A 26,724-nucleotide genomic window follows, 5' to 3' on the forward strand; every position below is an offset into this window, starting at 1 on the left:
ATCCTTAACTTTTTGTAATTTTATTATCATTATTATTTTGCCAGCATGAAAGTGAAGTGATTTTTCAAAGCCCTAAGCTCCCTAAAAATCAAATTCAAAAGCTATAAGCTAATTAATTATTCCCTTTTTTTAAACTTTTGACAACCTACAAGTATACATGACAAGAGAAATATTACATTTAAAATGTGAAACGGTATTCCGTTGTCTGTAGGCATCTATGTGAATTTTTTCACAAGCATGTGAATTTATCACATTTAGTTACAGACCAAGAACATCCAAAATGGCTCCATGAATACACTGTAGCTGGTAGTTTGGTCTAGTTTGATCATTCATCTGAAGAGGCACAACCCCACAACCCATTTATACAATAAGCATGGGGCTTTAATGTCGGGGCTCATGCTGTACAAATAATTACATTTGTTTCATATTTAAAGCTATCTAAAAACACTAATCAATCTACTGTATGAACTTCACTATGACATAAATTCCATTTCATTAATCCACCCACTGCTTAGGTAATTTCAGCATATATTGCACAGGCTACACAAAGTCTGAACAACATTCTCTTTATTGCAATACCTGAAACAGTTCAGTCATATTCATTGAAACAACTGAATTATTATATGGTACAGAAATTGTCATCAGTCACTACAGTTTAATCTGTAAGGCTTTTAAGAAGTAAAAAGGTCAAAATGTGATGTACATTGAGACAGTTGGGACACCTGGCAGCACAACGTTTCTTCTCCCATCCTGTATCAGTGAAAACAAAATAAAATTTGATTTATAGGGCTGATCAGGACCAAACGACTATTTTTTTTTGTTTAATTTGGCTGTCCTATTCACAAACCAAGATGATACTGTTACAAACATTATTGCAAAACTTATGGCATTTAACACAAAAATCCCCGATGAACATATCACTTGCAAGGGCGTAGGTTTGGTCTCAACATTGGTAGGGACGATATAACAGCATAACCTGCATGTACACTTTTTGCTGGGGACGGGACATTAATAAGACCAAACAGATTGGGTGAACAGGGGTCAGGGCTACATTTCTCACGAATATGAACCTAATTAATTGATAAGCTAAATGATCAATGCAAAATAAATCTGTATTGACTTATACTAACTTTCATGTGTATTGGTTCAGGTGATAGTACTTAAATAGATTTTAATTAATGCACTAATAGGTATTTGGTTTCAAAAGTGTAAAGTCACAACATGCTCTAGCCTTCTTTCCTTCTAAACCAGGCCGTTTACAAGAAGAAAAGCAGCAGCATGTGTTTTGTTTTGTTTTTTTGTTTTTTACTGTCAACACTTTCCTGTGAAACACAGACTGGGACCTCTCTCTCTAAGCAGCTTCTTGCTCACGTTTTTCTGGTTCTATATTTTCCAGCAGAGTTCACTACATTTCTCACAGTTTAATTAACGTTAACAGTAGAAAACACATACAGGAGGACAATTCTCTCTAAGCAGCTTCCTACTCGAGTTTTGCAGGTTAGCAAGTTCACACAGTTTAATGTTATGCTAACTCTGATGCAGGTCGGACTTTCAGTAGCAACATTAGTGGTGTGTTCCCCACGTCCACAACATTGACGTCTTTTTACATTACTTACAGTGTCGTCTGCTGCTGCTGCTGGCCGAAAAAAAACTTCTAATATCCCTCCTCTTCGAAGGGGCGGAGAAGGCGGCATGTTTATTTCTTGTGTATTTCTGTCGGGGCTGTGTGAGTGTCCGTGTGGGTGGCGGGGTGGGGGTCAAGTCATCAGCCAATCAAACGCACGTGTGATTGGACCGACACATTCAGCAAGTGAAAAGGGGTAAATGTAAGTCTGAACCTGGTCTGAATATAATGAAAATAATTCACTTAATAATGGTAGGGTCAATTCTATCCTTACAACATAGATGAAGACAATCAAAATTACCTATATAACTGAACTCATTATAAAATGCAAATAAGGTTGCTTAAAAGTTGGTGGGGACAATTTGACCCTCTTGAAAAGTTGGTAGTGTTATGTCCCTACCGTCCCTATGCAAACCTACGCCCTTGATCACTTGGATATAATTGTCTATGACAAGCAGAATATTGGATATGAACACATTTGCTGTCTGGATAGCAGTGAAAGGAAAAGAAGTGGAAACTTAAAGTTTAAATTTCATTAACAATAATAAAAACACAAGTATGAACAGAATTATTACAAAAATAAAAAAATATTACTTTATCAAATGTTCTGCACTAACAGAGTGCTTTTCCACCTTGATGCACACACACATTGGTGGTGTATGGACTATCATGCAAGGCATTGCAGTCTGAACTCTTCAAATACCAAAATACACCAAGTGATACTGGTGGCTCCCTGTAAACCCTTTGAAACCATGCTGTTGTTTTAAAAAAAATGTATGCGTTATAATTCCAGGCATCAAACATTAGTAATATAAAAACAATGACCTTGAAATACTACAAATGGGGGTTGCTGAACAGAATTACCTTTCAATTTCGATTAAAGCTGGTCTATGTAAATTCATGTTGGTGGAGGCCTGCAAATGAACTATGACTCATACAGATGCATTGATCTACCTTGAGAAGCACCTCGGCGTCAGTTTTTGTTCTAGATCTTTCTCGTATAGATGCTTGTTGAGTCCCATGTTGAATGTTGGCCACAGCAATATAGTGTAAAAATAAACTTAAGTCAGTATGAGTCTGATTAATCCTTCATTTACCCAAGCTGCTACTACCACTACAAAGACAGCAGCTGAGCAGGTAAACAAAAACGGGCCACTCATGGTATGATCTGTCTTTGCACACCACCCACAGCTTACAGGTCTGTAAACACATTCCAAGCAGCATACAATTGTCTTTGTTCATCATCACATTGTGTAAAGATTACCAGAGTTAAATACACCACAACATGATTGAGTGAAGGTAACCTGGTATACAGTAGTTGACATTAACCAACGATCACACACACAAGTGATACTGGTACGCTATGCATCTGAGTAATAATTACATTCTGATCCTGCTCACCTTATTTCTGCTGGAAGAACAACAACTCTTTCCTGTTTGTGTCACCAAGAAATCTCTTTAGCTACTTTCACAATGCAAAATTCCAAAATAATAATAATCACGATAAGACTAGATGGCAACTCGTCTCTTTTCCTGAATCCACTACCACTATGACAACTGCGTACCACTTCCCACAAGTTATGATTGAAAACCTAATCCCACACGAGAAACAAAATCTGATTTGATCACTTTCACTTCCTATGTCCATGTAGCCTCGCTGGTGCACATTCCAGCAGAGTTCCCAATGGAAATCACAATAGACACTGTTGCTCAAACTGAAGTCTGGCAGAGGCTGGTGTTTCCTCTACCAGGACTAATGTCAAAATATTAAAAAGTGGATGATTCCATAATGTTCAAATGATACATAGAACGTCTTTAAAGGGGACCTACTATGCCTTTCCTTCATGCTGACTATGGATTTCTTTACATGGTCATCCACCCCAAGCACAACTCATGAGCACTGTGTGCTGGCTTGTAGTTCACCTCTGAGAAGAAGGTGAGCTTTTAGAGAATAGGTCCTTAAAGAGATAGGAGTCAAAGCTCCTCATTATAGAGGATGCATAATGGGCCAGTACAAGATAAAAGGATTCTTTGAACTGTGACTCATTCACAGTTACTTTTCAGGAGTCACAGTATTAAAAATAGAGCTAGAAATTACAATAACTGGTCCTATTCACTGCTTTAGATGATGTTGAGGTTTCAAAGCTATTGCTTCCAAAAATCCTCGGTGAGGTATTTCAGCAGATACACCTTAGTCTGCTTTATTCCATAAATAATAGGTGTCCAGTTAAAACATTGTATTCTTCACAGCAGTTTATTCTTACAGTTCTTTGACTGTTTACGTGTAGCAAAATCAGCAGTATTTCAGCAGAATTTATAAAGCTGGGGAGTAGTGTGACAGAAAAGGAACCCTTTTTTGTATCAAAAAAATCTTTTCTGCCAGCGACACACATTTAATCCAGCATGTCAGTAATTTTCTTAACCCTCAGGTCTTTCTCTCCCTGACCAGGTCATACACTTGTATACGTCTGGAGTGTATCTCTTTGCCTGTGTGTATATGTGTGTGCGTTTCTGTAGGGAGGTCAGGACACCACTTCGGCCACACTGGGCTCCAGGCCAGGATTGTCAGCACACACCGACAGTCTGCTGCCTCTTGAATTGCTTCGGGTCCAGGAGTGCATTCTCCTGCGGTACCTTTCTGCATATATTTTGTCCTTCTGATCTGATTTCAACGCAGCAGAGGGGTGTAAGGTGTTGTGTAGAGCTCGCAACAATATCCTGCAGAGGGGAACACATCAGTCAGTCCTAAATGAGTATGGTCTGGTAATTCTGTCTTTAATATTGTTTATGTTGTGATGAACACTATGTCAATGTGTTATGACTAGCTTCCTTTATTTGCACACTGCCAGGGATTGATAGTTGGTTCAGATATTGTGATGTTTTTACCACAATGGGACAAATAGCAGGAGGAAAAAGCTGTTAAATACAGCATGGTCACAAGACAGTTAAATACACAGAGCTGACTTTAGCCACTCATTAGTGTTAATGCAAAAAATGTTTCAAGAAAGAAAAACATTGAGTATATCCATCATGAAAATCCCTTGCATGCAAAATGAACAAGTTACACATGTTTGATGTTGCAGGACAGGATACACCAGCAGTGACCACCCAGTCTTAATTGAAACAGTCTTGACTTGATGACATTTCAACACATACTCTGATTAGAAATGCAAAGTAGTCTGCTCTGAAATGCAGACTTGTGTATGTTGACATGTGTACATATGTTTGTACATTACATGTGTGTGAATTTGGGTTATTGTATGCTAGGATGTGTGTTTGTGCGTACCTGGGTAGCAGAGCCGTCACAGTAGTGAGGGTACATATGATGTAGAAGAGAGGCTGGGACATCTGGAGTGTTTCTACTCCCAGTGGGTTGGTAGGGGGATTGCACGTCACACAGAACACACTAAAGAGCAGCACAAAGCCAAAGTAGGAACCAGCGCTGAGCACCAACACGAGTATATGAATCCATGTCTACAAAAAAGACACAGGATTATAGAAACAAAGCTGTTCTTGAATCTTTTTCTAAATCAGGTATTATTGTCGCTTTTGGACTGTTATGACATTTTTGTAGACTATACACTTTTTTTTAATAAAAATATGCATAACATTAAGGTCGCACATTTCATGACAAAAACAACAGAGACAAAACCAAATTTGAACTGAAATGACATCAAACAGGTTTCAGTGTGGAAGCAGTTCTGACCAGAGTTTTGCTCTCGATGACTTGGTGCAGCAGAATGATGAGGAGCGCTGAGGCATTGATTGGCGAACCAAAGGACAACTGTCCAATGTCTGATCCTGCAAATGCCTGAGACACACATTAGAATAATCTCAGATGGGATTATAACTGTATGATAAGTGTGAAGTATTATGTCATAATACTATGATTCCCTGCTATCAGCTTTAAGGCCTTCAAATGAAGCGTTATCAAGAAAATAATCTTTATTAGTTGAGTAGAAAGCAGCACATAATAGTAAAAGAGCAAAGAAGTTAGCTGGTCACCACACAATGGAAAAAAAAACAACTATCTGACAAACCTCAGTGATTTGCAGAGTACTTACACAGTAAGGCACGAAGAAGCAAACGAGGCTTTGGTAGAAAGCATCCAGGACTGTGATCCAGAACAGACTGGTATAATAGGCCTGGAGAGGAAACAGACTGTTACTCTTTGTGAACACAGTGTCAACAGGCATGACAATAATCAAATATCAGTACCACTGACTTCATACAAGCTTTCCTCCTTTATGAAAATGGATGAGTTCTGTGTTTCAAGGTTTCTAGTCAAAAAGAATGCTCAAACTGGTTAATATCCCACTATTTTGTACCAAACACACACTCTGGCAACCATGTACTTTACTGACAATATGATTTAAACATTTTTGCGAGAATTTCTTTTGACAGCAGTTATTTTCCTTTGTTTAATCTAGAGCATGAAGTTTCTGTCCGAAAGCATTATTTCTGCAGTTTGTAGTCAGACTTTGTAATGCTTTCCCTCAAAACTTTGCCGTCTCTCTCAAATAGCCCCTCGGTTGCAAATCTGTCTGCACTCAGATGTACCCTAAAATACTGTTCCAACGTCATCTCCAGCAACAGTCATCGCCCCAGAATTCTGTTCAACACAGTTAACTCTGTTGCTAACCCATGCACCTCTGTTGTAGCTGATGCTTCAGTCAAGACTTGCAAAAATTTCCTTCATTTTTTCTCTGATAAAGTTGCCACTATCAGGCAACTCACCACAGGATATTTGAATGTTGACTTTTGTGGCCCATTCCACAAAAATGCCATTAGCAAATAAATTTGAAGAATATGAAGGTATCATTTAAATATAGTATCTGAGGTAGTATCTGAATTCCTTGATTTGGATGATCCATGCTTCCAGTTATCTGCTGAATGCTATTAAACTGTGATCGTCTACAAGATATACTGTTAAAATTTAACCTAATTTTATAGTCGATGTGCTATAGGGGACTGATTATATGTAGCTTTGAAAATAAAAACAGACACTGTACATGTTTTAATACAGACAGTGGTATATGTACTGATTCCAAACGTTGGGAAAGAAAATGAGGTGCAAATAGACAGATCAGGTTAGACAGTAACCCCTGGTAAGGGTCAATGTGAAAAGGATCAGTGCATCTGCAAGGAGACACTGATAATTGATCGGTGATGACATTTATAGCTGAACGTCATTATTCAACCGCTGGCTGTTGAGGAGGTGTCCAGAAAACAATGAGGCTTAATAGATAATTGAATTTTTTTTGGTCTTATTAGAAGAGACTGCATACATCCCACTTTGGATGGTGTAGCTCTCCTATCCAGGAATATGGAGGAATTTATTAGAAAACCAAACCCCTGACAGTCCAGAGGTAAGACCAGAAAGCAGAGTTGCAGACTTATGCACTTCTCTATTGCTTCCCTGTGGCTGCCACCCTCCCAACATCCCATAGAGACTGTCTGCCCCCCAACCACCTAGACTCTAAATCTAAATTTAGGAGAAGAGGGGCTGTTTATTAGCCTAGCCGCGCTAGACCCATGTTCTGAAGACGCAAGGGTCTAGGACCGCTCGACAGGGAGGGAGGCGGGCTAAAAGGTTGTCTTTCAAATCACTCTGCAGCAATTGGGTAGGTATACAACCAATCAGTGCAACGAGTAGGCTGACGTAGTTCCCAGAGCGCCAGATTGTGGCTAAGTCCCATTAGCTTCCCAACCAGCGGAGCCAACTGGTATATTAAGGATTTGCCATATCCCGTCGGCATAAGTCCAAATACGTCTTTCTTCTCAATGAAACACTTCAGTGCCGTCCTTTGTTTATCTTTCAAGTTGAATTTTAGCTTCAAATCTTTAAGGGCTGTGGCCAAAGCCGAGTCAAAAGATAACTGTTTATTGTGCGCCGGTTGTTTCTGTCAGAATCGTCGCGCCTCTGTCGTCACTTAGTTACGCCCGCCTTCTGACTCTACACTTCATGGTGATTGGTCCGGCCAGTTTTAGGAGCATCCAGCCTCAAGCCTTATGGAGGGTAACTAGACCCATCCTGGCAGAGAATTAAATTCGTTGCCGTGGGTTGTCTAGCGCGGCTAGGCTAGCTGTTTATAACAACCATATCTGAATTCCTATGGCTTCATCAAAACCAAAAACAGGACCGCTAAAAGCAGATTATTAAATATTAGATCTCTGTCTTCTAAATCTCTTCAGTTAATGATCTGATGACAGATCATCATATTGAGTGGGTCTGATAGAAATCTGGCAGCAGCATGAAGAATATGTCAGTCTAAATTAATTGACTCCCTCCTGTCATATTAATTTTCACATTCCCAGAAATACAGGCAGAGGAGGAGGACTGGCAGTAATCTTCTACTCACACTTATTAATCAACCAGAGACCAAAACTTAGCTATAATTCATTTGAAAGCCTTGAATTGGAAAATACAAAAACTAGTTGTGTTAGTTGTTGTGTATCGACCACCTCTGATCTGCAGCCACAGGCCTCACTGACCTCCAAAATGCTCATTGTCTGTTCTCCATCTGTTATAATGCCATCTTCACCCCAACACCTCCTGCCATCCCCACTCTCACCCCAGCCGGTCAAGGCAGATGACCCCTTTCCCTCAGTGTTCAGACATTTTAAAATTCTAGCCCTCCGAACGGGCTTTGACAGGCAGCACACCTGGTATGACTCGTGTTTGTCACTTCTTTAGTCGTTTTATTTTAATTTTTACAACCATCTGCTTGTTTAGTTTTCTCGATAATACACCAGTTATTTAGCACTGACACAATGCAAGACTGAGAGCACTCGCTAAATGCTATGCACGCTACCTCGTGCGTGCTACTAACTACGCGCTTAACTACGTGCTTACCGGTATAATCTTACCAATTGCGCCAGCACATGACTTTTAATATTCTTTAAGTAAGGCAAAACAGTAAACAGAGGCTTATGACATATTTCACAGGGTTACAATTTCTACCTACCAACAGGCTGTGTGTTCCTGACGATGGACTGTGATGAAATGACTAACGATACACAAAACACCTAATAAAGGTATGGAATACAACTGCACATGAGCATCATAGACTGTATATAAAGTGGACGTAGCATCTGGCTCCAAAATTGAAGCCCACCCGGAAGTGTCAAAAACTTGCAATATCACGCTGTCCGCTAGGGTTGGCTCCAAAAAGCTTTTGCTCCATAGACCCCAATTCATTTTTGGAAAAAAATAAAATTTGATAGACTGATTTTCTACAGCTCAGGATTTTTTTCCCGTTAGTTTTCATGGTCAAAATGAGAGATCAGGTGGCCGATCTTAAAATAAATCAATACTGAATATTAAATAAATCGTTAAAGTTGGCGGAGCCAGGGGGCGTGGCTATACTTGATAGACAACAACAGAAGCCTCTGTGGTAAAATGTGGGCGGGATAAGAGAATCCTCAGCCAATCCTGCCCCTAGTTGCTCTCCGGTCCAGCCTGTTTGATGACGCTTTTTACGTCACTGGCTCCAAAAAATCCAAAACGGTGACCAGGAAGTAGCAAAATCCGGGCTTCTTTTTCTCGGCGTTGAAACCAACGGGTGACGTCACGGTTAGTTCACGCCTGATGAGCATATGTATAAACCCATAACGAAACAAAATAAATCCATTTTTAAATTATTATAAAATACTTCAAAAGAATTATATACCTTTACATTTCACTGTTATTATTGTTTTTAACCACATATCTAACATTTATAAATTGCAGTGCTATATTTTAACTTCAACCCAAAAGAACCGAACGCTCAGCCTGGTTCTGCCGACCGTTTATTCAGACGGAGTCCAAAGGCAACTTTGGATTGTTGGGTTCTCTGTTCCTTGTTTAAAAGGTGAAAATCGGAGAGGGTAAGGAAAGATACAGGAGGAAGCTGGAATGGAAATTCCAGCAGAACAACACGAGACAGGGCTGGAGATGTATGAGGACCATCACTGTTTTCAGGCCAGCTAGCCATAGAGGAGTTGAAGGCAGTGTGGACAAGACCAATGAGCTCAGTCTGTTTTTTAAACAGCTCTGATTCTGCATCCCCTACATCTCCATCAATGCCACTGCTATCTGATTGTAACAGCCATCACCTACTCCACTCTCCTTCCCTTCCCCTCCTCACAGCGTTTCATCATCCTGTGAGAGCTGGCTGAGGTCACATCTGCAGGACTATGCTCAGTGTTCTATGAGTCTGTGGTGGCCAGAGCCATTCTTTATGCTGCTGTGTGCTGGAGCAGTAGGCTGAGTGTAGTGGAAACCAACAGATTAAACAAACTGATCCATAAGGCCAGTGGCGTTATGGGTGTGGAGCTGGACTCTGACAGTGGTGTCTGAGAGGAGGATGCTGTGTAAGTTGCAAATCATCTTGGAGACTGTCTCCTTCCCATTCCATGACTTGTTGGTCTGCAACAAGTCATAGACTCACCCCACCAAGATGCACCACAGAATGCCACAGGAAATTATTCCTGCTTAACTCCTCTAAGAAGTTAGGCAGGAATGATTCATGAGTTACCTCCTCAAGGAGCTGAGCTACTGGGATGCCCTTGACTGGTGTACTTTAAACAGGGTTGCTTCCCAGAGATTCAAGAGCACAGATGTGAGAAATTTGGCAAATGCAAAGGATCAGCCAGAGTGGAGGACAAACAGTTTGGTGTTGAAGCAGAGTAGATTTGTATATAAGCACAGGCTAATTAAGATTTCACATCATTATTAACACACACATAAATCCAGTGTTTCTTGTCTGGAGAAGCACTTTGTTACCACTTATGATATATCCTGACTCATTTTATTAATTACATATCTGGTATACATCTGTTGATGAGAAGTCATCGACATAAAATGAATTTGATGTTACTAGTATTACTGTTTCAAAACTTGTTATGTCCCTTTCCATAAAACATCGTCTTTTTAGAAACACTGACCTTATTAAATGAACTAGCAGTGGTGATTACAATGTTTTGAAATTGCTTGTTTGCGTGTGGAGTCTCTTGTGTGTGCAGTCACCTTTGAAGTGTGTGTAGCCTGGTAGAGCTCAGGCACCTCCATCAGAGTGTCTGCAGGTGTATCTTTGTCAAGGACGCCATAGATGAGGGGAGGAATGGAAGTGAAGATCAGGTTGAAGAAGATGAGCACCCAAGAGTTGGTCATGACACTCCCAGAGAAACCACAGAAAAACTGATACCAGAACAGCAAGTTCACATACATCTGTAGACACAGACAGACAGCATATTGATTTGTTTTTATCTGAAGTGTAATTTGTAGTGCTTTTTCAACAAGGTACTGTAGAACAGCTGCACAATTGCTTGAGAATAATGGTTTTTGTGCATGATAACTGACAAAGTTTGTAGAAAACACAGATGCCAATTTGCACATGACTACACTGATAATATAATCAATTAAAAAAATCAAATACATTTGACTTTTCGTTTTGTTTATTTGTTCAGCTTCTTCCATCTGCTCAGGGCAAACACTGCAATGAGGGGAATCTTGAATAATCAAGTGACACTATATGATATAGGTTTGATAAAATCTTGGTCGCAATCTGTAGCAGACTATAAATTTGTTTTAAGCAAGTCAAAAGAATCACAAGAAGTGTAGTGGTAAAAATCGGATGAGCAAGTACATGGGCTTGCTATGTTTTTGAGAATTTGATCAAATAGTTTTAAGATGTTCTTTGGGACTAAAAATTGCTTTCAATGGACACTTTAACCCCTTAGGCCCTAGGCTAGTGTTTGGAATTTCTACATCTAATGAGAAACAACTGCAAAATTATAAGAGCAAACTGAACAACCAAATTTGATTTGATGCAGGAGAATTGAATTGTAGAACCTGGAGGCCTTTCCAGTGAACAGCTATTTTACAAAGATTTTTCCAAAGCTTATAAAGAACTCTCACCACATTTTTGTAGATGAAGTAGAGGATCATGTTGGCAAGACGAGAGTAACACCAGTGTCCATGAACCAGCAGCAGCTTACTAAGGTGTTTAAACCTGGAAATGGCGAAATCGCTGGACATGACAGCCTGAGGAATGATGCACAGTGACAAAAATATTACAACAAAGGCAAAATGCATTTACCTCCGGAAGCTCCTACTAGCAAGGGAAAATTAAAAAATACTGACAACTGTAATATCACATACACACGTGGACAAAATTGTTGGTACCCCTCAGTTAAAGAAGGAAAAACCCACAATTCTCACTGAAATCACTTGAAACTCACAAAAGTAACAATAAATAAAAATTTATTGAAAATTAAATAATCAAAAACAGCCATCACTTTTGAATTGTTGATTAACATAATTATTTAAAAAAACAAACTAATGAAACAGGCCTGGACAAAAATGATGGTACCTCTATAAAAGATTGAAAACTATTTGACCAGAGTGACATGATTAACTCAGGTGTGTCATTTAATTGACATCACAGGTGTTTCCAAACTCATAATCAGTCAGTCTGCCTATTTAAAGGGAGACAAGTAGTCACCCTGCTGTTTGGTGAAAAGGTGTGTACCACACTGAACATGGACAACAGAAAGCGAAGGAGAGAATTGTCCCAGGACATCCGAAAAAAAATGATAGACAAACATCTTAAAGGTAAAGGCTATAAGACCATCTCTAAACAGCTTGAAGTTCCTGTGACAACAGTGGCTCATATTATTCAGAAGTTCAAGACCCACGGGACAGTAGCCAACCTCCCTGGACGTGGCCGCAAGAGGAAAATTGATGACAAATTGAAGAGACGGATCGTTGGAATTGTATCCAAAGAGCCCAGAGCAACCTCCAAAGAAATTAAAGGTGAACTCCAAGGCCAAGGTACATCAGTGTCAGATCGCACCATTCGTCGTTGTTTGAGCCAAAGTGGACTTCATGGGAGACGACCAAGGAGGACACCACTGCTGAAAAAAACTCATAAAAAAGCCAGACTGGAATTTGCAAAAATGCATGTTGACAAGCCACAAAGCTTCTGGGAGAATGTCCTTTGGACAGATGAGACCAAACTGGAGCTTTTTGGTAAGGCACATCAACTCTTATGTTCATAGACTCAAAAACCAAGCATACGAAGAAAAGAACACTGTCCCTACGGTGAAACATGGAGGAGGCTCAGTAATGTTTTGGGGCTGCTTTGCTGCATCTGGCACAGGGTGTCTTGAAAGTGTGCAAGGTACGATGAAATCTGAAGACTATCAAGGCATTCTGGAGAGAAATGTGCTGCCTAGTGTCAGAAAGCTTGGTCTCAGTCGCAGGTCATGGGTCTTCCAACAGGACAACGATCCAAAACACACAGCCAAAAACACCCAAGAATGGCTGAGAGAAAAGCGTTGGACTATTCTAAAGTGGCCTTCTATGAGCCCAGATCTGAATCCCATTGAACATATGTGGAAGGAGCTGAAACATGCCATTTGGAGAAGACACCCATCAAACCTGAGACAACTGGAGCTGTTTGCTCATGAGGAGTGGGCCAAAATACCTGTTGACAGCTGCAGAACGCTCATTGACAAATACAGAAATCGTTTAATTGCAGTGATTGCCTCAAAAGGTTGTGCAACAAAATATTAAGTTATGGGTACCATCATTTTTGTCCAGCCCTATTTCATTAGTTTGTTTTTTTAAATAATTATGTTAATCAACAATTCAAAAGTGATGGCTGATTTTGATTATTTAATTTTCAACAAATTTTTATTTACTGTTACTTTTGTGAGTTTCAAGTGATTTCAGTGAGAAGTGTGGGTTTTTCCTTCTTTAACTGAGGGGTACCAACAATTTTGTCCATGTGTGTATATAGCATATATGGAAAAAATCTGAACCCTTGACCCTACTGTGAGTGGATTTGGTAGCAATGTTATGCTCTGGGGAGTGATTTGCTGGTATGGTTTGGGTCTTTGTCCTGATAGATGGGTTTATGCAACGCAGTACAAAAGTTGTTCTAAGTGATCATCTTTTATCCTTAAATGAAACAGTTCAATCCTGATGGGAATCGTGTCTTCCAGGATGACACTGAATCTGATGGGTCCGAGGATGATGTGAATTACATGAGATGTCCTTCACAGTCACCACATCTCCACCCAACTGAACCTCTATGGGAGATTTTTAACTCAACTTTGAAAGAGTGCTCTCAATCACCATAATGAAGAGCACCAAATAAGGGAATATCTTTTGGAATATTGAGTCCCATCTCTCTGGTAGAGCTCCAGACTCATACAGTCAACACCAAGGGGCACTGAAGCTGCTCTGGTGGCATGTAGTGGCCCAAACATCTTTCAAAGATAGTTTTTTTTTCTATGTTATTCTTTTCTTTAATATGTCATGGCTGGGGGCAGATATGTGACGTCTTTATTGTAATACTAATCCTGACATACTTAGAGATATAGGAAAATATAAGGTAAAAATTTAAGAACACCTCATGTGTTTCCATTTTTTTTTAAAAATTGAAATTCAAGTATTTCAAGTCCAATGAATAGCCTGAAATGGTACAAAGGTAAGTGGTGAACTGACAGAGATAAGAAAATGTTAAGGTTACCCAAAACTGAAACATTTTACAAAATTATACAAAAATCCCTTTGTCAGGGAACAAGAAATGTGTTTACAACTTAAAGCTGTTCTGCAGCAATGGAGGTTGATTAAGGCTTGAAAGTTGGTGCTACCAAATCCTACAGGTGACCCAAATTTTGTTGATTATTTACAATCTCCTCTGTCTGCATAAAAGTAGTGTTGGAACACAACGTGGCACCATACCCTTGAGAGCATTATTTGAACAGTATTGTATTGCAGAAAGTAATTTGTTGCTATAAAATGGTGAGGAAAAGGCAATTAACAATAAAAGAGAGACAGACCATCATAACGCTTAAAAATTTAGGTTTTTCCTACAGAGAAATTGTGAAGAAAGTCAAGGTGTCACTGAGTCCAGCTTTCTTCACCATCAAAAGGCAAAACTCGGAGAAACTCTGACACGAAGAGATCTGGAAGACCCAAACTCACAACAGAATCAAAATACAAGTTTCTGAGACTCAACAGCTTGGTGATAGGCTGCTCACAGGTCAACAGCTTCAAGCACAGCTTAATAGTGATCGTAGTAAGAAGTCTCAGTTATCACTGTACAGATAAGACTTCAAGTTGAAGGTTTGACAGGTGGAGTTGCAGCAAGAAAGCCATTGCTCAGATGTCAGAATAAGAAAAAAAGGCTTGTCTGGGCCATGAAACTCCATAAATGGACTACTGAAGACTGGAAGAAGGTATTATGGACTGATGAATCAAAATTTGACATTTTTGGTTCATCATTTGTATAACATTGAGTAGGCAAAAGGATGGTTCCTCATTGTGAGACATCAACTGTCAAACATGGAGGAAGAAGTGTGATGGTCTGGGGTTGTTTTACTGGATCTAGGGTTGGTGACTTGTACAGAGTGAGAGGAACCCTGAACCAAAATGGCTACCACAGCATTCTGCAGTGACATGCAGAACCCTCTGGTATGTTCTAGTTGGTCAGAGGTTCATCCTACAGCAAGATAATGACCCAAAACATAAGTCCAAGCTATGCAAATAACAAGATGGTAGGCTTGAAAACATGGAGTGGCAGCACAGCCTCCAGAGTGAAAGCCCATCAAGCTGGTTTGGGATGACCTGGACAGAAGAGTGAAGCAAAGCAACCTACAAGTGCCACACATTTATGGGAACTTCTGCAACAGAGTTGGGAAGAACGTTCTGAAGAGTATTTGATTTCCATAGCGGAAAGAATGCCATGAATGTGTTCAGCTGTTATATCTGATTGAGGTGGATACTTTGATGAGTCAAATGTTTAGAATACATCTTGGTTTCTAAATAGATTTTCTTTTAAATCTTCATTTGTTTATTTGTTCTATGCTTTCATTTCAGAATACAATTACATTAGACATTAACATGCATAATTTCCAATAAAAACTGGAAAAATTGGGGTGTTCGAAAGCCTTTGACATTTAAGCGCTTGCTCTGTGACTGTTTCCGCAGTAACAGCTGAATTACACATTTACTAACAAAGGATACCATCACATTATTTGCATAAACATGTGTCATTTTATTACTGTTTTGTTAGTGTCAATACCTGCATTCCCTCCTGACCAGATATCCCAATGCCCACATCTGCCACCTGAATCATGCTTACATCATTGGCTCCATCACCTAAATAGACAAAAATGTTTAAGTGTCCTCTATCTTAACAGGTTTGTACAAAGTATTTCAGGCAGTTGTTTGAATCTTAACATCTACCATACTCTTTTCTGAGAATGCAAATGTGACCTAAACAAAAAGATTAACTTTTCTACTGAATATTTAGCGCTTCATTTAAAACATAACAGCTTCAGTAGACGACAACTAGACATTTCTACTGGTTCTTGGAGATGTTTCACCTCTCATTCAAGAGGTTTCTTCAATTAAACATTTATCAGAAAAATATTAAACTCATAAACCTGAACAAGAAACTTTCAAGCAGTTTTCCTCGAGGCTGCATCCTTACCCACAGCGAGGGTCATGACACGAAGCTCGTCCCGAATCAGCTGAACAACTTCGCTCTTCTGCAGTGGAGTGGACCGGCAGCAAATGACTGCCTTGCATCTACAGGTCAGCTCCAGAAAACTGCTCTTCAGCTCCTCCTGCAGGGCCCAGTGAAGAGTCCGGCCATCTATGACCAGAATAAATCCAGCCACACTGCCTGAGGAGGAGTCCACTCTTGGAGTCAGGTCAGTAATTCTACCTTCACCACACTGGACTTCCAGTTTGAGCTCCTCAAGTAAAGCTGCACACGCACTCTGAAGGAAAAGAAGGTGTAAGAACTGTCACATAGTGCTTAAAACAAATGCAGTCATCACAATGTTTTTGCTGCAAGTGTACTGAGTATTTTTTTTGTTTGAAGAAAGTATCAACTGTTAGTCTTGTGGGCCATGCAACTATTTTTGAAAAGAAAATTTAAAGACTAATTGGTGAATTTAAATGAAATACAGTATCAGCATATGTGAGTCCTCATTTTTCTCTAAAACTCCTGACATTTCTTCAGCAGATCGGAATAAAATTCATACTTGATTATTTGCTAGTATTTCACATAAAAATAATGGCACAATTTCCATGAAATTACTTTTACATTTTTTTCATTTACCTAGGAGGCTAAGTCCTAATTATTCTGTGACTACCCCACAAAGAAAAAAGTCCCAAGACAAAAACATCTGTTTACAGCATGTGTAGGAAGTTTATACATACACAGGCAGTGCGACACCAAAAGAGCAGCTGGAGATAAGCATCTAAACTTTTCCCAGCTAGCCCCACAACAGTGCTACTATCCTGCATTCACTGACCTTGCTTCCACAGTTGGCTGTCAGCAACTGGTCATTTTCAAGGAGAAGTTTGCAGGCATAGGCGATGTTGATGGCAGTCTCCTGTTTGTCTCCAGTGAGAACCCAGACTTTAATCCCAGCCCTCTGAAGTGTTTCAATGGTCTCTGGGACTTCCTCCTGCAGTCTGTCAACAATCCCTGTGGTACCTGAACTCAAACATATGCAGAGAAAGCACATTAGGTACTACTGCCTCCAGTTCTGATACAGGAGTGGTGGTCTCTGTGTGTGTGTGTGTGTGTGTGTGTGTGTGTGTGTGTGTGTGTGTGTGTGTGTGTGTGTGTGTGTGTTCCACTGAGCAGCTGTCCTACCCAGCAGAGTGAGGTTGGTTTCCAATCTCTCAGCTGACGCCAGGAGCAGCTCCTCTCTGTTCTCTATGCTCCTCTCTGCCAGCAGCTGGTCCTTCAGCCATACATTATACTCTTCCTCATCTAGACACTGCTCCAGACAAAAAACACACAGGTTATCAGCACAACACACATATGCTTACATGCAGAAGTGTATTTACTACAGAGTAGACTGTAGTCCATGAAGAGTTCCAGCAAGTCTGAATGCATTTAATGGAACTGAGAATGTGACTGGACAATGCTCTTATGGCTGTATGACTCCACTTTATGAATAAGAAGTCAAAAATGGAGATGCACAGACAAGAACAAATGGAGAAAATGCTGAAAACTAACCACTAAGTTTAAAAATCAGCTATGCATTGTTACAGGCACTAATTACCTGTGAGTGTTTATCAAGACTCAATCCCTCTGAGCGTCTCTTTGTACAGTTTCCAACAGAAATAATCCATCACTTAAAACTGCAAAGCAAATGTTGTATATACTGCAAATCAACTGATCAAAATTGATTGATAGACTTTCCTTCTCAAAACAAAGTAATTTAAGACATGACTCAATACTTAAAATACACAGGAACAGGAAAGCAGAAACACAGGACAGCAGCTTTCATTTTTGATCTACAGATGCATCTCATATAATTAGAAAATGGTAGAAAAGGTTCAATATTTTTTGTCAGACATTGCTCAGACTAAAAATTGTATATATCATAGACTCATTACACAGTAATAGAAATATTTCAAGAATTCATTTGTGTCAATGTTGATGATAATGACGTACAGCTCATGAAACCCCAACAAAAACAATGCCATCTTTTTAGGATTCTCACAGAGTCCTAAGAAGAGGTCGAAATAATCAGCTAATTAACTCAAAACCTGAAAAAAGCCTTTAATGTCTCAGTCTAGTTCAGTCCACACAACCACAATTATGGGGACAATTGCTGAGTTGACAGTCGTCCAGAAGACAATCATTGACTCAAAAACACATTGCTGAAAGGGCTGACTGTCCACAGAATGCTGTATCGAAGCATAGCAATGGAAAGTGAACTGCAAGGAAAAAGTGAAGTTTGAAGAAGGCTCACAAGCAAAAGGGATGACTTGAGATGATGGTCGAGAAAAGCAAATTAAAGAATGTAGGAGAGACACAGAAGCAGTGGACTGAGGCTAGACCCAGTGCATCCAGAGCCACCACACTCAGACGTGTCTGAGAAATCGTATGCAAGTATCAAATTCCTGTTGTCCAGCCACTCCTGAGCTATGTCAGAAGCATCTTGCCAGGGTTAAGCAGAGAAAGAACTGGATTGTTGTTCAGTGGTCCAAAGTCTTTTTTTCAGATGAAAGTAAATTTTGTATTTCTTTTGGAAATGAAGGTCTCAGAGTGTAGAGGAAGGGTGGAGAGCCACAGGATTACAGTTGCTTGAAATCCAGTGTGAAGTTTCCACAGTCATCATGACTTAGTGCCATGTCATCTGCTAGTGTTGTTTCACCATGCATAATCAAATCCAAAATCAATACAGCCAAATTTTGGAGCTCTCCATGCTTCCGTATGCTGAGGAGCTTTTCAGAGATGCAGATGTTATCTTCCAGCAGGACCTGGCATCTCTCCACACTGCTAAAACCACTCGGAATGGTTCACTGACCAGGGCATTACAGTGCTAGATCGGCCAGCCAACTCATCAGATCTGAGCCCCATGGAAAATCTGTGGCGTATTGTCAAGAGGAGAATGTGACAAACCAGACCCAACAATCTATCAAGGCAACCTGGGCTTCCTTCACCCCTGAGCAGACTGCCTCCATGCAATGCTGTACTGCTGCAGTAGTTCAAGCAGGGAGCCCTGATCAAGTATTCAAAGAGCATATATGACCATACTTTTCAGAGTTTGGATATTTCTGCATTCTAAATACTTTTGAAATTTATCTTTGCTTATCTTTTGAAATATTATAATATTTTCACATAGATTTTGGGGGGATTTCATGAGTTGTAATCTGGTATCATCAAATGTACAATAATGATGTTTTTGTCTGTGTTTAGACTTCAAAGCAACATGATTAAGTTAAGAGAAATCTGATCAGCACACATTGCATGCCGGTTACTGCTGATCAGTTATGCACACGCTTGGCATGTCTTGATTGAATCTTGTCAAGTCCTCCAAGCAGTAAATGAACACTTTACCGCTCTTTATTATGATGTTTGCATCTCATAAAGAAAAAAGTGAAACCTCCTTGTACCTCCTCATGAACAATGGCAGTGCTTTAAATCTTGCCAGGTCTATGCTGCTCTCTTCTGTACGACACTGAGGTGCAACACACCTCCTTAGTGTTTACTGTGTATTTTTAATGTAGCACAGAAATCCAGTAATTTATTAAAAACAAAAAATAAAATATGTGTTTTTAATTGTTATACAATTTAAACTACATACACAAAGCAAAAAAAAAAAGCATGTTGTTTCTTTATTTGATTTATTTTCATTTGATTTGATGTAAACTAATTTATCATTTTTTTTGTCAACCCAAAAATTAGAAAACTGCTCTTTTCAAGTTTTCACCGAACATTTGTAAAGTGAAAATCCCACATCAACGGTGAGTGTGAACCAGTGGTAACATTAAACCATGAAAGTAAAAGTGGCATATGAGAATATTACTGCAAGCAGAACGAGACACTTTAAGACTAAATTTGTTGTCTGTAGCTTGACAGTAGGCGAAACTTAGCTTGCTTGTGTGATTATAGTTGATACTATAGAAACTGTCACAACTGTTCCATATTCCCTGTACACATAAAGCAGAAGATTCACTGTCAGCATCCCTCTCATCCAGAGCTACTGTATTTTACGCATGAAGAGCAAGATATGCCAGTTGAGCTGCATTATTTTGACTGGACTTGAACACTGAGAAGCTAGCACTACTGATACGCCAGTTTACTGTACAGTCAGGTTTTCCAGCTCATTGGGCTAACTGCCCACTGAGAGTTCCCTTCTCTTCCATGAATGACACAGTGCTGAGTCAGCCTGGGAACAGGTGACATGGGTGGCAGTCTCTAGGGCATAAGATGTAAGCCGGGTGCCGAACTCGTACTGCAGCTTTGAGAAAGCCAATACAAAACATCTAAACCTTTCATCGACTCATTATAGAGTCCCAAAGTTTTGGGTGAAAATCAGAAACAGGGACTCTCTGTAACCTGCTATCACAATCTGTGTTACATTAATGAAAATATATCAGTGTGTTCAAAGGCTGTGCCTCACATGGTGAAATCTTAGGGTGCACTGCTCATCTCTAATTTAAATTCTTGACAACTGGATTGATTCAAGCTGAAGGACTTAATGATTGTAATACTGTGTCATCAAAGTAAAATCATGAAAAATTATGAACACAGCTATTTATTGAAGACAGTTATTGGCTTCCAAAGAACAGACAGGAAAGGAGGTAAAGAAAGGTGACATCCAGCAAGGGGCCTGGGCAGACCTCAAACCAGTATCACTGAGCTAAGTACTCTTAGTACATAGTGTGTGCATTCTACCCAGTGAACTACCAAGGCCACCCATACAATACTATTTTGCTTTGCCTTCCAGAAGTGATACCTTTTTAGCAATGCAGAGTGTGCGGAGGCCTTCTCTGGCATAGGAATCCAGATGTTTTTGGGTTTGTTCTCTGATGTGACTGTAGATCTCCTGAGCATACTCTGCACCTGGAAAAAGGGCATACAGAAATACAGTGACACAGAAAGATATTACTATAAATACAATTGTAATTTGTGTTTAGATCAGTCTCAAGAAAACGTTCTTTAGTCGGGGCTGTATTTAGGGCCCTAATCCATAATCCTTCTCTTGGCCTTCAAGTCAATACAGTCCTTTAGAATCAGGCGATTTTGCAACTCACTTTAATCATCTGTGGCACTGTATTTAAACACCCTTTTGATTAGTTTAGTATAGACTCTGACAACAGACAACTGGAAGTAAAGTCAGTAGATTCCCATACTGTTGATGGGCATAGATCCCTAAATATGAAAGAAGTTGGCCAAGAATATCTCAGATTTTAAGAATATCCCAATGATTGCTTCATTAGGGGTCAAGGCAGACCTGAGCGTACAACAAATAGTGGTGAGTAAGTAATTACCCTTAGGAGTCTCAGCCAGGTCCATAATTACAGAGTCCGCTCCCTTGGTGTAAACCACTACCTGTCCTGTTAGTGGGTGTCGGACTACCACTGACATCCTCTTTCTGTTAGAGTCAAAAGGCAAAATGTGTAGCAACGGGACATCCAGAGAGCCGAGTCCTGGCAGATCCACCAGCACACTCTCTGCAGAGCGGCCCCTCAGGGTGCAAGAATATGCCTGAGCTGCATGGACCAAAGCTGCCTCATCAGGACTCTCCGCCTCATACAGCAGCTCACTGTGAGTGTCATCGTCAGAGTCTATTTCTCTGTTCAGGTTCTCCACATCCTGCCCAGCCATGTCAGAGTTTGTTTTTGTGTCCCAGAAATTATCCTCCATCTGTACAACATCTTCGCTCTCCCTTCTGTCAGATGAATCCAGCTCATCGTTAAGGCTAGCAATTTCATGTTCACTTTCTTGGCCTGAATCTGAACTGTCCATGGAGTTCTTAGGGGGTGTAGAGAAAGCGAGGGAGACAGTTTTCCCTCGTGTAAACAGCCTGCTGACACGGCTTTTAGGGCTGTCTTTGATCTGAGGAGAGGAGTTGGAGGTGATGGCTGAGAAAGGAGAGAAGTTCAAGCGCTGGAACATCAGCTTAATTTCCTCCAAGGACTTGAGAGTTTTTCGTATTTCAGACGCCTGTCAGAAATAGACAACACCACATTAATATCAACGAGTGGACTCAAAGTTGAATAGCTCAAAACACACCCCACAAAGTATTCAAGTCCCTTCACTTTTCGAGATCATACAGCTTGATTCAAAGTTCATAAAATGCACACGTTTCCCATCTACACATGTGAATCCATAATGACAAAGTAAAAACATTTTTTACATTTTTTTTCAAAATCAAAAGCCAAAATCTCTCCTTCACAAAAGTATTCTGACCTTTACTGTGCACTCCAAATTGTGGTCCAATACAATGTCTAGAACCTGACCTGACTCCATCTGTGGCATACACACACACATACATACTTACATGCATACATACAAATATATATTTATATGTATGCCAGACAGTCTGTATGCCAGACTGAGTAACTAGTGACTTGTTCAGGTCCTTGATGAAGAGAGTGCAGTAATTAGGCAGAACCCTCTCTGAGTATAAGGCCTTCTAGAAGTTTATCAAATAGAATTTGAAAGACTGAGTGCATAAGGACAGATATTCTCTCATTTGATGAGGCACATACTGAACTATTTAGGCAGAACTCCAAACACTTTGACTGTACAAAACCATTCACTGATCGGCAGCTAATAGCATCCCTATTGTGAAGAATGGGGTGGTTGTTTCATGCAGCGGGGGTGCTTATCAGTGGCAGAAACAGGGAGACCAGAACTGAAGGAGGAATGAACGCAGTCAAATACAGGCAGGTCTGTGAAGAAAACCTGGTCTGCAGTGCATGCGATCTGTGCGATCAGTTTGATTACCAGCATGATAGTGTAGTGATGAATAAATAGTACATCCAGTTGCTACATGTGATGCAAATGAGCAGGATATGTCTGGAGACACCCCCTCAGTGTCAATCTTTAATTCCATCACCCATTTTAATTGATAGCTTTCTTATCTTCTGCTGTCTGCCAGATCTCTTGACTCCACCACCTTTGCTAATGATAACCCTTTTAACTCTTGTTATCTACCAGACCTCTTGAGTCCACCACCCTTTGTTATTCATTACCAATTGAGTGCAAACCATACATTATTCTTTTCTGTATTTACAAACAGTTTCTAGCCCAACTTTTTGACCAACTGTATAAAATGTTGTATTCTGCCAATGTTCTGGTTGGCTTGCTTCACAGACTCACACTCTACATTATTATTAACAGTATACCAGAATATCAATAAAACACCTCACTACAGCAAATCTTGAATAAGGACTATCATTGTTACTGTCGAATTTCTTTGACAGAAGTGCTTTCGTTCCAAATCTCTGACTTCTCTGTGCATGGACAAGCCAGCCTGGTGAAGTTTGACAGAGTTCGCAGGAAGATGGGATAAAGTGCACATCTCAGTCTGCAGCCTCTTACACAAGAAACACTGTTACTGTTGCAACAGCAGCTTATACAATGCATTCAATGCATTATTTAGTGGAGTTTGATTGCAAAAATGCCAAAATAATCAATTTAAAAATGTAATTACCAATAAAAGTGTGCATAAAGTGAAGGGGCTGGGATATTTTCTGAAATGGCTGTACAGCAGTATATAATAGCTGTATATTAGCAATTTAGCATACAGTCCTTAAAGTTAGATTTCCTGCTGTCAACTAGTAATTTTAATATGGTATTCCTAGCTTTAGCTACTGTATGCTAAATGTACAGTTGCACAACATGGGAAACTTAATTAGATTGTGTTAAATCTGTTTTTGTCAATAAAATGACTAAGTGGAAATGAAAGAATATAATAATATGCTAAAAAGATTCTTGGCAGACATAGAAAAGTCAACACATCAAAAAGAGAAGATGAAGTAATGGATAATGAAGGCAATTTTTCTGTCTACATCTTGACATTGCAGTACTTCCTTCTTCCTGTAATATGTAAATTAATGTCCTGAAATATTATCACCAATGCTCATAGGTCCAAGAACAAAAAAACACCGAGTGCTGTCCTGGAGCCAGGTCGTTCCCATTCTAGCTCCAGATGAGGGCTTTTTATAAAAATCAGCTCCCTTCACCATGACTGAAACATCACGCTGTACACAGAATCTGATCTGCAAATTCAGGCAACCAGCGTTTAATTCCTAGTCTGATCTTCAACAAATTGAAGTAGTTTTCATATTAATAGATTTCTGAATATGACAATATGTCACAGAAAACAAGAACAAAGTTGGTAGTTAAGCCAACATTTTACAGTCTGGTTAAGTTATATAAGCAACTTAGGATGCCTGATTTTATAAATATACTATACACAATGGAAGGTCAGTAAATCAGTGATAAAAGCAAAACTCATCTACGTAATAAATCATTTTTAAAATTCACAATGTCAATAAATGAATAATGTACAAAGCAGAAATGAAATACCTGTCATGTCATGTGCTCACCTTATGTGGAGACTGGCTAGGCGAAGAGACTACCACACTATTACAGATCGCCAGAGCCAGGAAGAAGTCAGCGATGTAGGTAAGCTCCAGGGTGGAAGTGCTCTCAGATGAGCAGTCACTCATGTGCACCACAGGAGAGCGAAGTAAATTCAATTTCCTCACCAGCTGAGGGTCTGGTGTCACCTCCTTTGTCTTTAAAAAGAGAAAACATTTGCCACTCTCAAAAGTTTTTCTATTCGGAATACTCCAATTTAGTGTAAAGTGCATTTGGTGAAGGCAGGACAGAGGATGTTTAACACACAGTGCCATTCAAAAGACTGGGCAAAACTATTCATTTATTTATTGTCATACTGAATAATACTGAAAACTATGCTATGCTATACTATGCTATGCTATGCTAGTCTTGTCCTACTTGGTTCTGGTCAGTTCCCTGTCTCATACTCAAATCATATTCTTCTGATTAATTCTGAACTGTCTTCCAAATTACAGCAACCCTCAGTGAATTATTACTCATAGGCTTCCAGAGTTTCTGCATTTTCTGTTTCCTGAGCATTATTCTTGATTGTGCTATAGTGTTTTCCCCACAGAAATCTGTGTAACTTTGCTTCCCAGTTTAATCTCCCCATGGCCCATCAGTCCTTTCTCTGTCCACTTTCCCCCCAGTCCACTTCCTCCTCCAGAGTAAATACAGTGGCTTGCATAAGTATTCATACCCCTTGAACTTTTCCATATTTTGTCACATTATGACCACAAACATAAATGTATTTTATTGGAATTTCATATGAAAGACCAACACAAAGTAGCATACAACTGTGAAGTAGAAAGAAATTTATACATGATTTTTTATTTTTTTTATAAATAAAAAACTGAAAAGTGCGGTGTGCAAAAGTATTCAGCCCCCCTGAGTCAATACTGTGTGGAACCACCTTTTGCTGCAATTACAGCTGCAAGTCACTTGGAGAATGTCTCTACCAGCTTTGCACATCTAGAGACTGAAATTTTTGCCCATTCTTCTTTGCAAAACAGCTCAAGTTCAGTCAGATTAGATGGAGAGTGTTCGTGAACGGCAGTTTTCAGATCTTGCCACAGATTCTTGATTGGATTTAGGTCTGGACTTTAACTGGGCCATTCTATCACACAAATATGTTGCGTTTTAACCATTCCACTGTAGCCCTGGCTTTATGTTTAGGGTCATTGTCCTGCCGGAAGGTGAATCTCCACTCCAGTCTCAGGTCTTTTGCAGACTCCAACAGGTTTTCTTCCAAAATTGACCTGTATTTGGCTCCATCCATCTTCCCATCAACTCTGACCATCTTCCCTGTCCCTGCTGAAGAGAAGCACCCCCAGAGCATGATGCTGCCACCACCATGTTTGACAGTGGGGATGGTGTGTTCAGAGGATGTGCAGTGTTAGTTTTCCGCCACACATAGCGTTTTGCATTTAGGCCAAAAAGTTCCATTTTGGTCTCATCTGACCAGAGTATCTTCTTCCACATGCTTGTTGTGTCCCTCACATGGCTTCTGGCAAACTGCAAATGGGACTTCTTGTGGTTTTCTTTTAACAATTGCTTTCTTCTTGCCACTCTTCCATAAAGGCCAGATTTGTGCAGTGCACAACTTATAGTTGTCCTGTGGACAGACTCTCCCACCTCAGCTGTAGATCTCTGCAGAGTTCATCCAGAGTCACCATGGGCCTCTTGGCTGCATCTCTGATCAGTGCTGTCATTGTCCGGCCTGTAAGTTTAGGTGGACGACCGTGTCTTGGTAGGTTTTCAGTTGTGCCATACTCTTTCCATTTCTGGATGATGGACTGAACATTGCTCCGTGAGATGTTCAAAGCTAGGGAAATCTTTTTATAGCCTAACCCTGCTTTAAATTTCTCCACAGCTTTATCCCTGACCTGTCTGGTGTGTTCCTTGGACTTCATGATGCTGTTTTCTCCCCAATATTCTCTTAACAAACCACTGAGGCCGTCACAGAACAGCTATATTTGTACTGAGATTAAATTACACACAGGTGGACTCTATTTAGTCATTAGGTCAACATTCGATCATCCAGCAATCATCAGGCACCTTCTGAAGGCAACTGGATGCACTCAGAGAAAAGGAGGCTGAATACTTTTGCACACCACAATTTTCAGTTTTTCATTTGTTAAAAAATAAAATAAAATCATGTATAATTTTCTTTCTACTCCACAATTAAATGCAACTTTGTGTTGATCTTTC

At 39.9% G+C, this 26,724-nt stretch overlaps 1 protein-coding gene across 1 annotated transcript in view; it reads right to left on the reverse strand.

The window, feature by feature from the left end:
* Window positions 1-550: 550 nt before the first annotated feature.
* The window catches only part of atp10d (ATPase phospholipid transporting 10D), a 52,284-nt gene continuing 26,110 nt past the window's right edge, over window positions 551-26,724 (reverse strand). The window contains exons 11-23 of the mRNA XM_022209587.2: window positions 24,501-24,692; window positions 21,432-22,107; window positions 20,897-21,003; window positions 17,293-17,419; window positions 16,946-17,130; window positions 16,114-16,405; window positions 15,703-15,779; window positions 11,526-11,651; window positions 10,635-10,835; window positions 5,689-5,769; window positions 5,331-5,435; window positions 4,911-5,098; window positions 551-4,342 (exon numbers count right to left, since the gene is read on the reverse strand). Coding sequence (XP_022065279.2) covers window positions 4,147-4,342; window positions 4,911-5,098; window positions 5,331-5,435; window positions 5,689-5,769; window positions 10,635-10,835; window positions 11,526-11,651; window positions 15,703-15,779; window positions 16,114-16,405; window positions 16,946-17,130; window positions 17,293-17,419; window positions 20,897-21,003; window positions 21,432-22,107; window positions 24,501-24,692 — 2,553 coding nt within the window. The 3' untranslated portion in view covers window positions 551-4,146. The remainder of the gene's footprint in view (window positions 4,343-4,910; window positions 5,099-5,330; window positions 5,436-5,688; window positions 5,770-10,634; window positions 10,836-11,525; window positions 11,652-15,702; window positions 15,780-16,113; window positions 16,406-16,945; window positions 17,131-17,292; window positions 17,420-20,896; window positions 21,004-21,431; window positions 22,108-24,500; window positions 24,693-26,724) is intronic.

This window comes from Acanthochromis polyacanthus, chromosome 1 (assembly GCF_021347895.1).
Source record: "Acanthochromis polyacanthus isolate Apoly-LR-REF ecotype Palm Island chromosome 1, KAUST_Apoly_ChrSc, whole genome shotgun sequence".
Lineage (NCBI taxonomy): Eukaryota > Metazoa > Chordata > Actinopteri > Pomacentridae > Acanthochromis > Acanthochromis polyacanthus.